This window comes from Balaenoptera ricei, chromosome 1 (assembly GCF_028023285.1).
Source record: "Balaenoptera ricei isolate mBalRic1 chromosome 1, mBalRic1.hap2, whole genome shotgun sequence".
In the NCBI taxonomy this organism is placed as follows: domain Eukaryota; kingdom Metazoa; phylum Chordata; class Mammalia; order Artiodactyla; family Balaenopteridae; genus Balaenoptera; species Balaenoptera ricei.
The window spans coordinates 44,217,665-44,233,269 of NC_082639.1; the positions used below are offsets into that span (position 1 = coordinate 44,217,665).

The 15,605-nt window shown below is 38.3% G+C and overlaps 1 protein-coding gene across 2 annotated transcripts in view; it reads left to right on the forward strand.

Moving 5' to 3' along the window:
* The first annotated feature begins 200 nt into the window (after positions 1–200).
* The window catches only part of ZYG11B (zyg-11 family member B, cell cycle regulator), a 76,665-nt gene continuing 61,260 nt past the window's right edge, over positions 201–15,605 (forward strand). For both annotated transcript variants that reach the window (XM_059922551.1, XM_059922561.1), the window contains exon 1: positions 201–411. In XM_059922551.1, the coding sequence (XP_059778534.1) occupies positions 382–411 (30 nt within the window). In that variant the 5' untranslated portion in view covers positions 201–381. The remainder of the gene's footprint in view (positions 412–15,605) is intronic.

Here is a 15,605-nt window from a genome sequence, read left to right on the forward strand (position 1 = left end):
CTTGTTTGTAAGCTCTAGTTATTTGAGTAAGTGTGTCTCCTTTAAGGGCTTGGGAGGGGGAGAAGCCAGAAATCGGGGGCGGCGCAGCTGGTGGGGGTTATTGTTGGGACTCCTCCGCCGAGTCTGCGCAGTGACAGAGAGGAGGCGGGGCCAAGCTCCGGCTGGCGGGCGAGGGCGGGGCCTCGGGGGCGGAGTCTGTGCTCCGGGTCGGGCTGCGGCTGCGGCTGCGGCTGCTGTCCTTCCAGCTTGTGAAGCAGGGAGGCCGAGGCCTGGGCCAAGCCCGGAGCCGCCGTTCGTCGGAGCCTCCTGGAGCCCCCGCGCAGGTTCAGCCTGGGGGCGGGCTCAGGCCCGGCCCGCCGCGGAACCCAGGACAGAGGCTGCATGCCCGAGGACCAGGCCGGCGCAGCCATGGTGAGGGAGCGAGGCCTGCCTGAGCCGCAGCCGCCAGCCACCCTGGCCCCCGCGGCCCTGCCCTCTCCAGCTCTGATACCCCGTCTGCTCCTGCCTTTACCTCCCCACCTTGTTACCTCCCCCTCGGTGACCGACTCCTTCTTCCCCTTGGTCCCCGGCCACCTACTGGGTTGACAACCCTCCTCCCCCTTAATCTCTCTCCACTCGGTGACACCCTTTTTTTAAATCACCCCCAGTGACAGCTTCTTTCGCGTTCCCCTTTGCCTATTCCTCCTCGTCCTTTAACCCGACCTTCCTTTTCTCCTCTACCATTTTGCCTTGTTCTCTCGGGAAGTCTGCGCCGTCCTTCTTTTTCCTCCCTCTTTTTCGCTCCTGCTCTTTGCTCTCGCTTCTTACCCCCTTTCACCATTTTATTTCCACTGCCCTCTCCTCTCTGTATCCTTTCTCCTTTTCGTCCTCCACCATCCACATTTCCTCTCCCCCTTATCGGATGTCCTCTCTTCCCCGCTCTCACAGCTGTCCCCATTTCCTTCTACGGGATTCAAGGGTCTAAGCAGGAACAATTTGAGGACGATTGCTTCCCTGGAGCTGTAGGGCGGGCAGATAGGGGGTCGCAGGCTTTCTTCTTCCTTTTCTTTTTTGTAGAGGGAAGAGGGAGATTGGAGGTGTTGGAGAGAGCCTGCAAGCCTTATTACCTAATGTCAGTGCAAAACCTGAGTGATAGTGTGTTTTGGAGTGATGGAGTGAGGCTTGGGGTGAGGGCCGGCATGCATACTATGGCCTTATGAGATATCTAGCCTTTTGACAGAAATAACTTAAAATGTTTTAAAATGAATGTTTTTTTTTGAGTATCTTTTAATGTGGAGGTACAGTTTGGGAAATTTAAAAATATTTATTTACAAGCTTTACTATTACTCCGAACAAATGGGTTTTGTTTGGAGGCAGAGACCAGAGCATCTGGAGACCGAAAATCAGCTTGGCAGTCAGATTGTGACAGTCTCTTTAATACCTTGTATTATCTTCATTTGTTTTGCCCTCTCTGCTTTTAGTTGGGAGAGCCTTACATTTGCAAATTTTCTCTCTCCTTCCTGTTTCTCTTGCCTGTTTGAAGCGTCAGTGGGTTTTTCATTGAGTTGGGTTACACATGGTTTGCAGTTCATTTAATGAACCCATTGCTCCATTATATGCAGCAATCTAAATTTTGATCTCTGGGAGGAATAAGACATTCTACTCAAAACGAAGTCCTGATAATTATGTTCTCCTAGGAGGTTAGTTAATTTCTGTTTTTTCCCCATCTGCTTTTTTGGAAAGTGGTTTATTATAAAGTTATTTAATCGGTGAACTTTCCCTAACTCACTGACTCTGCATTTTCAGGTTTTCATTCTCGTGTCTGCCTCCACAACAACCCTTCACATTCACAACTCATCACACTGTCATTGTATGTTAACCTGTTTCTTCCCCTGAAATGTGAGTTCTTCTAGGCAGTGACTATGCCTTACTTAACTCCTGCTGTTACCAGTGCCCAGGCCAAGTAGGTGCTTGAATGATTTCACTTTATGGTCTCATTTTCCTATCTGACAAATATAATCTTGAACTGAAATCTGAGGCAACTAGTGGACTACACAGAAAGAGTGAGTTTGAGAATCTTATTTTTGATGCAAAAAGGAAATTTAGTAAGATGTGATGATCTTCTTTTCAGAATAAAGAGCTGTCCCATCAGATACACCAAATGGCTAGATTTTTGGAAGTGTTAGCCTTCCCACTGAGAATGAATGTATGAGTACAGAGGGAGTTATGAACTCCTTTTTGGGTATTTAGGATCCAAAAGTGCCGTTTGAGCTGGGCCTGAAAGGTGAATAGGATTTATATAGATCATTTTGGGTAGGGGAAGAATGCTTTGTTGTGCATGTGAGTAGAAAGTAATTAGGATGTATTGTAGGTGGCAGGATTACCTTTATGTGACATGAAGAATGCAGGAATGAGGATGTGTAGTAGGAAATGAGACTAGAAAGACATTAGACATGGTTATGGTTTAGACTTTGTCTCCAACTAACTGGATTTTTCCTTACTTGTTAAAACACATACACACAGTGTAAAAGTATATGTATGGGAGAGGTGAAGAGAAGGCAAAATATTAGCTTATTATGAGCTAGGAATTATTCGTAGAGGCTACTTAAAAAAATTTCCCTGTGTAACAGGTGTAGTAGGCACTCAATAAATACAACCAAACATTATTATAAAGCTTCGTACTTTATATTTTTCAAAATTTTCATTGTTATGTTGTGTTTTGAATAGTTAGGGATGGCTTCCCAAAGGATCCTACTTTCAGGAAGAAACGTAAAGGATTAAATTACAGGAGTTGTGTTGTGGAAAACTAGATAGAACAAATAGCACATGTGAATGACCTGTGATAGTACTCTCTCTTGCCTGTTAACCCTGCATATCCAGGAGTTCTCAGCTCAAGGAAGTCAGGGAAACCCCAACTGCCCTGCCTACTCATCAGAAAAAACTCCCAAACAACCCTAAGTCACACACCTCCATTATGTAACTCTCTTTCATAGAGTACACATCAATTGTAATTTTGTATTTCTTGCTATGACTTTTCGGTTAATGTCTGTCTCTACCCCCAGACCATAAAAATCATTGATACAGAAGTGGCTTTTGACTAGCTTCTGAGGGCCAGGTAATGTTCTAGGCATTGTGGTTACAGTGGTTTAAAAAAAAAGACATGGTCCCTTGGGGTAAGGAAGATAGACAGTAAACAAATGTATAATGAGAATAGTTATAAATGCTAAGAAGAAACGAATCAGGGTAAGGTATAAAGTGACATCTATTTGTGTATGGCAACTATTTTAAATAGTATGGTTAGGCAGCAACACTAATAGCTAATATTTATTGAACATGACTGTGTATAGGCCCTGTTTTAAGTGCTTTACATATTTTATCTCATTTAATCCTCATAGCAACCCAATGAGGTAAGTATTAGCTCTTTGAAGGTAGAGACCGTGTTTGTTTGGCTCATATTGTACCTTTAACACCTACATAGTGCCTGGTGCATAATAAGTGCTTAATAAATATTTGTTGAATGGATGGATGACTTTGGGGAGGATCAGAAAAAGTCAGGGAGGCTTTGTTGAGAAGGGACATTTGAATTGGAGTTTTAACTTCTGGATTTTATTGGGTAAGAGCTTGGAAAGGAAAGCCATTCTTGGCAAAGGGACTAGCTTGAGCATAGAAGCTGAAACTGAAGGATGTATGCAGGGAAATGTATGATTCTAGCGTTAAGGGTGTGATAGGATGCAAGACTAGGTGAGCCTAGGGTCAAATTATGGAGGACCTTGAATCACAGGCTCAGGAGTTTGGGCCTCATTGTAAAAACCTTGGGTACCTTGAAAGATGTGAAGGAATTATCATAAGAGATTTTAAGGATGATCACTCCAAATCAATATGAAACATGATTTGGAGTGGCAAGAGCTGTTGCACTAGTCTGGGTGAAAAGGAAGTGCGTGAACTTTCACCCTAACCTTGTGGTGGTGGTGGTGATGATTTAAATTGGAGGAAGGAGAGTATAGGGAAATGAAATAGGAAGATCTGGCACACCACTTTTTGGCTAAGTGAATTTTCCACAGAGGCATTACTAAGGAGTTATAGGATCACTAACAGCTTTGCAATTTTGCTCTCTGGGCCTCGGTTTTCATATATGCTGCCTTTAGGGATTTATGAGAATATGAAAACAAGGTAAATTTACCATACCAAAGTCCTTAATTTACAAACAGTAAGTCTCCCAAAGGTCAGGTGTTAGGTCATATAGAGGGAGAATTAGCACTTCCCAACCTTATTTAATTTTTTAAAATAGTTTTTGTGTGATATGAGAAAGGAGTAATTTTAATATTTATGTATTTAATGTATATATTTTATTTTTGAATTATATATATAGGTTATTTAATAATATACTGAACAAAATACCTTAAAACAAATTTCAGCCATTACTGTTCAACAAATGACACATTAACATAAGATAAAGTATATTTTTAAATGAATATCTATTACAGTGTAGATTGAAATTAATTATGCTTATGGCATCAAAATAGATAAGAACTGACTTTTTAACCTTAAATTAGGAATTCTTGCTTTTTTTGTACTTTAAAAATCAGTGGGTTTTTTTAAAATTAATTTTTATTGGACTATAGTTGATTTACAATGTTGTGTTAGTTTCTGGTGTACAACAAAGTGAATCAGTTATACATACATGTATCCACTCTTTTTAAAATTCTTTTCCCATATAGGTCATTACAGAGTATTGAGTAGAGTTCCCTGTGCTATACAGTAGGTCCTTATTAGTTATCTATTTTATATATAGTAGTGTGTATATGTCAACCCCAGTCTCCCAACCCCCTACCCTGCTTCCCCCTTAGTAACCATAAGTTTGTTTTCTACAGCTATGACTCTATTTCTCTTTTGTAAATAAGTTCATTTGTACCGTTTTTTAAGATTCTACTTATAAGCGATATACGATATTTGTCTTTCTCTGTCTGACTTACTTCACTCAGTATGACAATCTCTAGGTCCATCCATGTTGCTGCAGATGGCATTATTTCATTCTTTTTTACGGCTAAGTAATACTCCATTTTATCTATGTACCACATCTTCTTTATCCATTCCTTCGTCAATGGACATTTAGGTTGCTTCCATGTTCTGGCTATTGTAAATAGTGCTGCAATGAACATTGGGGTGCATGTATCTTTTTGAATTATGGTTTTCTCTGGATATATGCCCAGGAGTGGGATTGCTGGATCATATGGCAACTCTATTTTTAGTTTTTAAAGGAACCTCCATACTGTTCTCCATAGTGGCTGTACCAATTTACATTCCCACCAACGGTGAGGAAGGTTCCCTTTTCTCCACACCCTCTCCAGCATTTATTGTTTGTAGATTTTTTGATGATGGTCGTTCTGACTGGTGTGAGGTGATACCTCATTGTAGTTTTGATTTGCATTTCTTTAATAATTAGACATGTTGAGCATCTTTTCATGTGCTTTTTGGTTGTCTGTATGTCTTGTTTGGAGAAATGTCTGTTTAGATCTTCTGCCCATTTTTTGATTGGGTTGTTTGTTTCTTTGATATTGAGCTGCATGAGCTGTTTGTATATTTTGGAGATTAATCCCTTGTCAGTTGCTTCATTTGCAAATATTTTCTCCCATTCTGTGGGTTGTCTTTTTGTTTTGTTTATGGTTTCCTTTGCTGTGCAAAAGCTTTTAAGTTTAATTAGGTCCCATTTGTTTACTTTTGTTTTTATTTTCATTACTCTAGGAGGTGGATCAATAAAAATCAGTAGGTTTTTATAATTTTTCTGTTTTGTTTCTAAATGACAAAATAAAAAGAATGGTTCTAGGCTGTTGCTTGCAAGCTTGTCTCCACAAATAAAACATTGGTGGTATGGATAGTTTATTTCTAATATTGAAAATCCAGGTTGGATATAACTATCATCACATTTCTTTTTTTAATACTTAAAAAAAATACTGAGATATCTTGATGTACCATTTAAGAATCCTGAGAAGATAAATGCACTCATTTACTCTTATTTCATCATCAGTGCAGCTTGTGTTTCCTGTCTTTAACCAACAGTTCATTCTAAGAATAAAAATAATTTAAAATTACTGTGTTGTTCTGTGTTCAGATGAAGTTATAACAACTGCGTGACTATAATATGATGAGTCAGTTTTCTCATTTCCACTAATTCATACATGTTCAGTGGATAAATTTTAGGATACTCTCAACTATTCTGTTTTTACAGGAGAAAAATTTAAATAATTATTTTATTAGATGGTCAAAAATATACAAATCGATGTTTACATGTGTATAACTGAATTACTTTGCTGTACAGCAGAGATTGGTACAACATTGTAAATCAACTATACTTCAATTAAAAAATATTTTTAAATATACAAAATGAAATAGATATAAATGTTGAATTTAATGATTGAATCATCCATGAATTAGGAAATGCTGGCTAGAACACTACCTTTTGCATAGATTCTAAAGCTAACCATTAAAAACATATAACCAATAAGTAGCAGAAATAGTCATTATCTGCAATAGAATAAAAGACATTTTTAATGCTAATAATTAAAATGGGAAAATAATGTTAAAACAAAATTCTTTTTCTTTTTACAGAACTTTTTTTTGTTTTTGTTTTTTTATTTTTGGCTGTGTTAGGTCTTCGTTGCTGTGCACGGGCTTTCTCTAGTTGCGGCGAGCGGGGTCTACTCTTCGTTGTGGTGTGCGGCCTTCTCATTGTGGTGACTTCTCTTGTTGCGGAGCACAGGCTCTAGGCGCACGGGCTTCAGTAGTTGTGGCATGCGGGCTCCGGAGCGCAGGCTCAGTAGTTGTGGTGCACGGGCTTAGTTGCTCCACGGTGTGTGGGATCTTCCCGGTCCAGGGATCGAACTTGTGTCCCCTGTGTTGGCAGGCAGGTTCTTAACCACTGTACCACCAGGGAAGCCCAAAACAAAATTCTTGAATGCTGGGACATTTATTTTAGAGAGCATGATCTCAAACATTTAGTGAGCACACAACGTATCAGATGATGTACTAATTAATCTTTACAGTTCCATGAGGTTGATGATGCTTTCTCATTGAACAGTTAAGAAAACTGAGGCTTTGAGAAATCAGGTAACTTTCCTATAGTCATATACCTAATAAGTGACAGAACAGGATTCAAGCACAGGTTTGTCCAACCCCTAAGTCTGTGCTATTTCAAACACCTTCCCTGTGCTCTATGAGACTGTAGGAATCTAAACTGAATTCAGGCATTTAAAATATTTGTACTATTGTTTCCATTATAAAAGTAATTCATATTTATTGAATATGTCAAAGGGTGTATATAATTTTATGGTTCTTGATCCATATTGCCAAATCGTCTTTCTACAAAGCATTTGGAGAGTATCAGATGTTGGTGGCATTCTGTGTTTAGCATTTAGATACCTTTTTAACATTGAAAAGCTTGAGACACATGACGGGAATATGCTTTTAGAATACATCAATTGGGGGAAAAAACCAAAAGGCTGGTAGAAATTAAGTATTATTTTAAAGTGATACTGCACTCTTAATTCTAACAGCATCTACTGTGCACTGATAGTGTACATTTCAAGATATTATTGTGGACAGAGCATACATGGTATGCATGTAAATTTGTGGACTCTTCACTATGCTTAAGGAACCTACAGTTTAGGCCCCGCTAGTTTATAGTGGTCTTATAGCGCTGCTGCAGCCACATGGATTGTACTGCACAACTCAGGTGGCAGCTGTACATACGGCCAGCAATGGGTCTACAAAGATCTGTATCCTGTGTACTTGGCAGCATCTAACACATAGTGGGGGCTCAGCAAATAGTTTTACATAGTATACTAGGATTCTTAAGATCTAATTCTTTAATGAGCTAATCATTTTACGAGAAAAAGTCGTTGCATTTCCTGCTCAGTAATACTGAGCACACATGCTGTTTATCGTGCCTCTAGTTTTGCTTACGCTGTTCCTTTATCCTAGAATGCTGTGCCCTTCTTGATTATTTAACCTTCAGGTGTCCCCTTAAACTCTACCTCCTTGTGAAGCCTTCATTTACCCTCAGGCAACCTTGGGTTCCTCCTTTCTTGTTTGCCTCCCCTGTACATTGTATGTGCTTTGGTTACAGCAGTTAGCCGGTGGTGGTGGTGGTATTTTTGTTAAGGAGGCTGGCTCTCTCTCCAGATTATGAGGTCTCTGAGGGTAAGAACAGAGTTGTATTTTTTCAGCTTCATGTCTTAAGCACATGGCATAATGCATGAGACACGGTAAGTAAATAAATATTTGTTCAATGAAAGAATGTGTGTATTTTGTAGAGAAGTGCATAAGGTGATGTTAACTGAGATGTGAATCATGAAAAAGGGGAAAAAAAGGTGAACACTCTGTACAGGTCCCCTGAGGGGAAAAAGAGTTTTGATGGGTAAGAAATTTTGGATCAGACTAGTTTCTCTTACTAGCGTTAAGTGATACTTTTGACCTAGGATAAACATTTCTGTCCAGAAGAGTTCATCAGAAAGAGTTGGGAAAGAAGCCAAGTGATTTCAAGATGAATTGCAAAGCAATATCCCTTTGTATAAAAATTTGCAAATTATTTGTCTGTAATTTGTGGAGGTATCCTTCCGGAGAACAGAATATTTAAATACAGATAGTAAAGAATCAGTGACTGGTAAATGTAGAGGGGTGGTTAATTATTTAAACATTTTATTAGCTCTGTATAAAGATCTTTTTTCTTTTTTCCTATCTCCAGTTCTCCCTCGTATAAACACTTCTCTTAGCTCTCAAAAGCATCTTAATGCCTGTTCAATGTCATATTCTCCTTTTCTAGGGGCATTTTAAAAAAGTTTCAATGTTCTTAGTTACGTAATATCAGTTATATTCTTTTCATAGGCCTTTTAACCTATGGCAAATCGTTTTAGCTCTCTGTGCCTCCATTTTTAAATCTCTAAAGTGAAAAGGTTGTATTAAATCCTCTCTGTGATCCCTTCCACCTCTTAAAAAAATGTAGTAAGATTCTAGCATGTTAAAGGTAAATATTTTAGTAAAGTAGATATATTCTATTACCTATAGTACTATGGAATCAGGGCATGCCGCTTTTTTTTTTTTCTTTCTTCTTTATAAATTTATTTGTTTTATTTTTGGCTGCATTGGGTGTTCGTTGCATTGGGTCTTTGTTGCTGCGCGCAGGCTTTCTCTAGTTGGGGTGAGCGGGGGCTACTCTTCGTTGCGGTGCTCGGGCATTTCATTGCAGTGGCTTCTCGCTGTGGAGCACAGGCTCTAGGTGCACGGGCTTCAGTAGTTGTGGCACATGGGCTCAGTAGTTGTGGCTCGTGGGCTCTAGAGTGCAGGCTCAGTAGTTGTGGCACACGGGCTTAGTTGATCCGGGGGCATGTGGGATCTTCCCGGCCCAGGGCTCGAACCCATGTCCCCTGCATTGGCAGGCGGATTCTTAACCACTGCACCACCAGGGAAGTCCCAAGCTGCTTTTATAGGTTTTAATTTTGTGTAAACTCCATTAATATATTACCCAATTTTTCACACCAGAAACCCTTCATTCAATTATGTTAATATTTCCATGGTACTTCAGTATTTTAAAGACACGTTCATACACATCCCATTTATTCTTCACCGCCATTTTGTGAGGTAGTCGAGATAGAGGTTTAGCATTGGTTTTACAGATAAGAAAACTGATAAGTTAATTTATTTGCCTAAGGACACACAGCTACTAAGTAGCAGAGCCAGGACTGACTGCAAGCCCAGTGCTCTTTTCATTATTAACTGAGCTTCTCTGTTTACCATATTATATTTCAAAACTAATGCTAGGGGCTTCCCTGGTGGCGCAGTGGTTGAGAATCTGCCTGCCAGTGCAGGGGACACGGTTTCGAGCCCTGGTCTGGGAAGATCCCACATGCCGCGGAGCAACTGGGCCCGTGAGCCACAATTACTGAGCCTGCGCGTCTGGAGCCTGTGCTCCGCAACAAGAGAGGCCGCGATAATGAGAGGCCCGCGCACCGCGATGAAGAGTGGCCCCCGCTTGCCACAACTAGAGAAAGCCCTCGCACAGAAACGAAGACCCAACACTGCCAAAAATAAATAAATAAATAAATTAATTAAAAAAACAAAACAAAACAAAAAAAAAACCTTAAAAAAAAAAACAAACTAATGCTAGTAGTTTAGAGGAAAATAATGCAAAAGTATATCTTTGAGTTGTTGATTCCTATGATCTGCTCATCTGCTCAGTGATTACTGACCTGAATTTTTGTTTGGTTTCTTAGAATAGCTTTATTACATGAGCTAAGATGGAAGGGAAGGGGATTTATTTACCTTTGCAGGCCTTGATCTTTTTTAGATAGAAATCTAGCTCCTTGCCCTTTAACACACAGCCATTTGCCACACTGCCCAAGCCTTGAAGTGGTACATGAAAGAAGCTTGCCTTACCTGCATTTTTATTTGGTGTCTAGGGATCTCTGAAGAGTAGTTGGTGGGTTTTTTTTGGTTGTTGTTGTTTTTTCTGGCTGCGCCACATGGCATGTGGAATCTTGTTTCCCTGACCAGGGATCGAACCCACGCCCCCTGCAGTGGAAGCGCAGAGTCCTAACCACTGGACCGTCAAGGAATTCCCTAGTTGGTGGTTTTTTTTAAAAAGAAAAATAATTCCCCTCAGTCCATGCCAAATAATTCAAAAGATCTGTACCCTTGAGCACAATATATCTGTGCCTTTGGTACTACCTTCTTGACCTTCTTCCTCATTCGTAAAATGATTGTATTTGGGGAAAGAAGGTAAAGGGATTAGATCAAACCTAAGGTTACATTAGGTGTTTATTCCTGGAAGTCTAACTTGGTTGAATCAGTAGTAAAAAATACAAGGGGGGAAAAAAACCCCATAAACTAAAAAGAGATTGTCCATGGAATACTACTAAAATGAGGAATCAAAGATTGTTCCAATATCTGAAGTTTCTTATATCCAAATGAACTCAAATGACATTTGTCTGCTTTTCAATCCCATTGTTTAATTTCAAGGCTAGACTTGGGACTTAATATTTCTCTCTAGACATATAGTCTCTTTCTCTAGGAGCAAATAAGTATTTTAAGTACACCTAATAATAAATTTGTGCTTGACTGTTCAGTTATTCATTCAACAAACATTTAGTGCCTACTACGTAGTAGGCATTATTGTTGGCTCTGGGAATACAGCAGTGAGCAAAACATAGTGTTTGTTCTATGGAGTTTATATTGTATAGTAGTAGCTAACATTATTGAGCATTTAATATATGCCAGTCACTGTTCTAAGTGTCTTTCACCTAAAATTTATTTAATTCTGACAACGATCCTGTGATGTAGGTACTGTTATTGTCTGTATTTTACAGATCAGGAAACTGAGGTATGGGGAGATTAAGTACTTATGCCTAAAGTTATATTGTTTTGTAAGTGGTAGAGCTGGCATTTTAATCCGGGCAGTCTGACTCCCAAGCCCATGCTTTTCACTGCAGTGTTACATAGTCCTTCAGAGAGATGTCAGTAAAAAAATTTATTTCTAATACTGAAATTGTCAAGTTTGTAATCTTTGTAGTCACCTGGTATCTGGTCCAATCTTTAGGAAAAAATCATCCAGGGTTACAAAAAAAAGGAGCACTGTCAGAGCCATTGCCTTCTATTGGAGGATCTGTCAGTCCTAGGAGCCTTTCAGGTAGGAGATGAGATTTTTGAGCCTGTCATATGAGTCGGAACTGAGACAACTACATAAAGTCAGGACCCTAACACCTAACAAAATGCCCACACCGTTGGTGAAAATGTAGACTAAAAAATATCTGCCTGATGGTGTAGGGAAACAAAGGAACTTATTTATCTTGACATGGTCTCTGGATGGGAAAATTCTCTCTTGAGAATTTACAATCATGAACCTTCTGCCCTGTGTGTCTGAAACTTGAATTTATATAACTTGTGCAAGATCATGACTATTAAGTGAGAAGGGAACATTTACTGAGTAATTACTCTGTTAGGCATTGTGCTGGGGGCTTTAAACACATTTTTGCCCTTCATCCTGACAATAGCATCATGAGATAAGTACTAATATTATCCCCATTCTACAAAGGACAGGACTGAGGATCAGAAGAGCTAGGTAATTTGCAGTCTAACAGCACTGAATTCAAATCTTGGTCCAGTATTCTTCCTGCTAAGCACAATGCCTCTGGAAGCATCACTTCATTTTTGTGCCTCAGCTTCCTTAACTGTAAAATGAAATTTGTAATATATTTCCTTTTACTTCCTTTTGCTTCATAAAGTTCCTTTTTTACTTCATAAAGTTATCAAATGAAATAAAGGATGTGAATTTGCTTTATTCACTGTAAGCTACTGTTACTGGCATCATCTGTAAGGTGTATTTTTCCTTTTAATTAAGCAAAAGAGAGACCTCATTATTCAGCAGTTTTGAAGTCCACAAGGTCTGTCTTGAGAAATTAAGGCAATCTCAATACTTTTTGTGTCAGATATTTCCTGAAGGAGTTTCATGAGGAGAAATAAAATGAATTTTGAGATAAGTTACCATCTAGTAACTTACTAATTCATTCAACTATTAATTTATTGGATGCATTTTTGAGGACTTTAGTTCCCAGATATAAAAGATGCCTGATCTATGAGGATCTATTTCATTTTTTATCATACCAGCAACAGTGGAAGCCCCAGTCTCCTCCAACAGTAGACTACAATTGCAATATGTAGTCAGTTCTCAGTGTCCCCCACCTCCCCACTTGCTAGAAATAAGTAGCCCACTGCTCAGAATGCTGAAATGCTTCTTTGTCATGACCCTGGCAATATAGTCACAGAATGAAGCTTTTAAATATATAAAACAAAGCAACCAACAAATTATATAACTAAGTCACAGGGACGTGACTGAGTATGCCTCTAGCTGAGTATTGCATAGACGACTAAATACTTCAAGGAAGGAGAGTATAAGAAAGAAAATTTAAAATTTAGGAAGATTAAAAGAAAGCCATGAGAAGGTTAGTAAGAGCTAATGAGTATCAATGTGTGATTCCTCAGAGACTCCTTATGAAGAAGTCTGTCTGATACTTGGAAGTGTTACAAAGCTCCTACTAAATATGTACAATACAAATGTAGCTTGTTGGAATTCCAGTAATTTCTTGGAAGAGAGCTTTGTAATCAGTGCCTCAGCAATGTTGTCTTGAGTTGATAGTAGTTTTTTTTATTGTTACTAGTTTTGTATCTTAATTGTGAATTATCATTGATTTAACTTTATTTTTAATCTAGTGTGTGGTGATATAAATTTGCATTAATAGAACTTTTGACATAAAAATTTCCGAATTTAGACTTTGACAATGTATTATTATTCAAATAGGAAACATTCATTTTATTGTTAAAGCAGATGTCTGTAAAAGTCCCTTGTAGTAGTGATACTTCTTTGTTAATATGGTTCTCCACTGGAACTTGGGAACCAAGAGGGATGGGTAGGCGGTGAGGTTTTTTGCCCCACTTAAGTGGGCCATAGACAAAAAGCATTTGAAAACTACTAACTTTCCTTGAATTCATAGTCTTGAGGGGGAGACGGCCATCTAAACAAATAAGTTATATACAGTGGCAAATTGTAATAGAACTATATACAAAATGTAGTGTGATTAAATCTGTGTTTTGGGATATGAGGGACAGCTTCATGGAGGAGTGGACATATATACTGGCTCCTGTAGTGTGAGTAGGAATTTGATAGATGGACAGGTGGGGAAGGGCACTCTGAGGAGAGGGGACAGCAATATATAAAGAAGGGGAGGTATGACTACCACTGGTAACATTCCTTCTCTGAACCTCAGCTTCCTCAACAAAAATAATCTCTTTTCTCCTTACTTCATAGAATCATAATGATTGTTTTGAAAAGGCTTTATAAATTGAAGTGCTAGACAGATGTTTAATGATGAAGGTTCTCATTATTACTTACTTTTTTTTTTTCTTTTCTTCAACATTTGAAAGCCTTCTGTGTCTCCCCTAGGAGGTGTCATTTCAAGACCTCTCCTAACCTCCTTTCAACTTAGTTGTTCTTTTCTTCAGTGTTATTTGTTTTTTTCTTTTGTTTTGTTGTTACTTCAAGGTTCTGCTTTGTGACATCTAAAGACAGGAGCAGAAGAGCAGATACGTGTGTATATACCTAGCTTTAATAGCAGGAGAAATTCTTTAATTGCTTATGTATAACTATTTAAGCTGTGATCCATGTAGTTTAGTCTCAGAGTAGTGTCATAATCCATGGAACATAATCCTGCAGCCAAAAAGTCATTTTGTAGTAACTCAAAGTCTTTATTTGCAGATGTTTGAACATTGTAAAATAGAATAGAGTTCACAGATATGCTTCTTAAAATTCCCTTTTTATTTCCTATCTACTTCCCTTTATACATCATAGCTGGTCCCTTGCCTTTCCCCTGAAAACCCTGCCAAGACTCCTTTTCCAACCCAATCCACCATTATTAGATGGTAAAACCTCTGGAGAATGTAAGACTGGGAAAGGGTATAGGAGCAGTGGTAAGAAGTTACATTATGGCCAATTTAGGAAAAATAAAAGTGTGTGTATATGTGTGTATATAAATACACAAGCACATGTTTTCATTCAAAATTAAGATAGTTTTATTGAGTCTAATAAAAAATGTCTTTACTAGTTTGAATACATATATTATTGAAAAGTATGGCTATCATTGATTCAGTTGACATTGATTTTTGGTTATCCTCTAATATTTGAAAAGCAGAAACATGAATATAGCTTTATTTACATTTCCACAAATTTTTACTTTTATCTTTTTTCATTTTTAATAATTTGATAATTTAGAAAACTATATGAAACATTTATGTAAGCCATGGAACATGGTAAACAAATATCTAAAGAGCAGCATCCAACTTAAGAAATAGAAGATAACCACTGCCATTTTTTCCCTTGTGTGCCCCATTCTTCTATGCCACTTCCACCCACCCCCAAGGTATCCAAGGTATTCACTATCCGTTTTGTTTTTTTTTTTTTTGGGCCTTGCCAAACCTACGCCCCCTGTATTGGAAGCTCGGACTCTTTAACTACTGGACCGCCAGGGAAGTCCTGTCAACCATCCTTTTTTATTTTAAATCTTTCCCTTGCTCTTTTCTATAGATTTATCATAACATATTTTTTAGTTTAGAGGTAGCTTTATAATCTTCTGAAATAACTTTTCAGGCAATATCATTTCCTATGCCTGTATAGATGTTTAAGTGAAATCCTGCTGCATGTACAGTTTTTATTTTGCTTAGACTAACTTTATTCTTAGCATTTTACTGTCTTTAAAAGTTATTTAGAAACATACATATTGCTATGTAATTATCTATGGAGTTGATATACCATAATTTGCTTGCCATTTCCCCCCTGTTTTAGACATTTCTATATGTGGGTTTATTTTAGGGGGGGTCAGAAAAACTGATTAATCACTTTGTGTAAATACCTTTGTTAATATCTCTGATTATTTCCCTTTTCTTGTTTTTTTTTGGGTTTTTTTGGTAAATTCTTAGAATAAGTACTGGATTCAGAGACTGGGTGTTTTTAAGATTGTAATTAAGTCTTTTCTATCCAGAAAAATTGTGCCAGTTTATACTTTGACCAGCAGTATTTGAGAGGACTA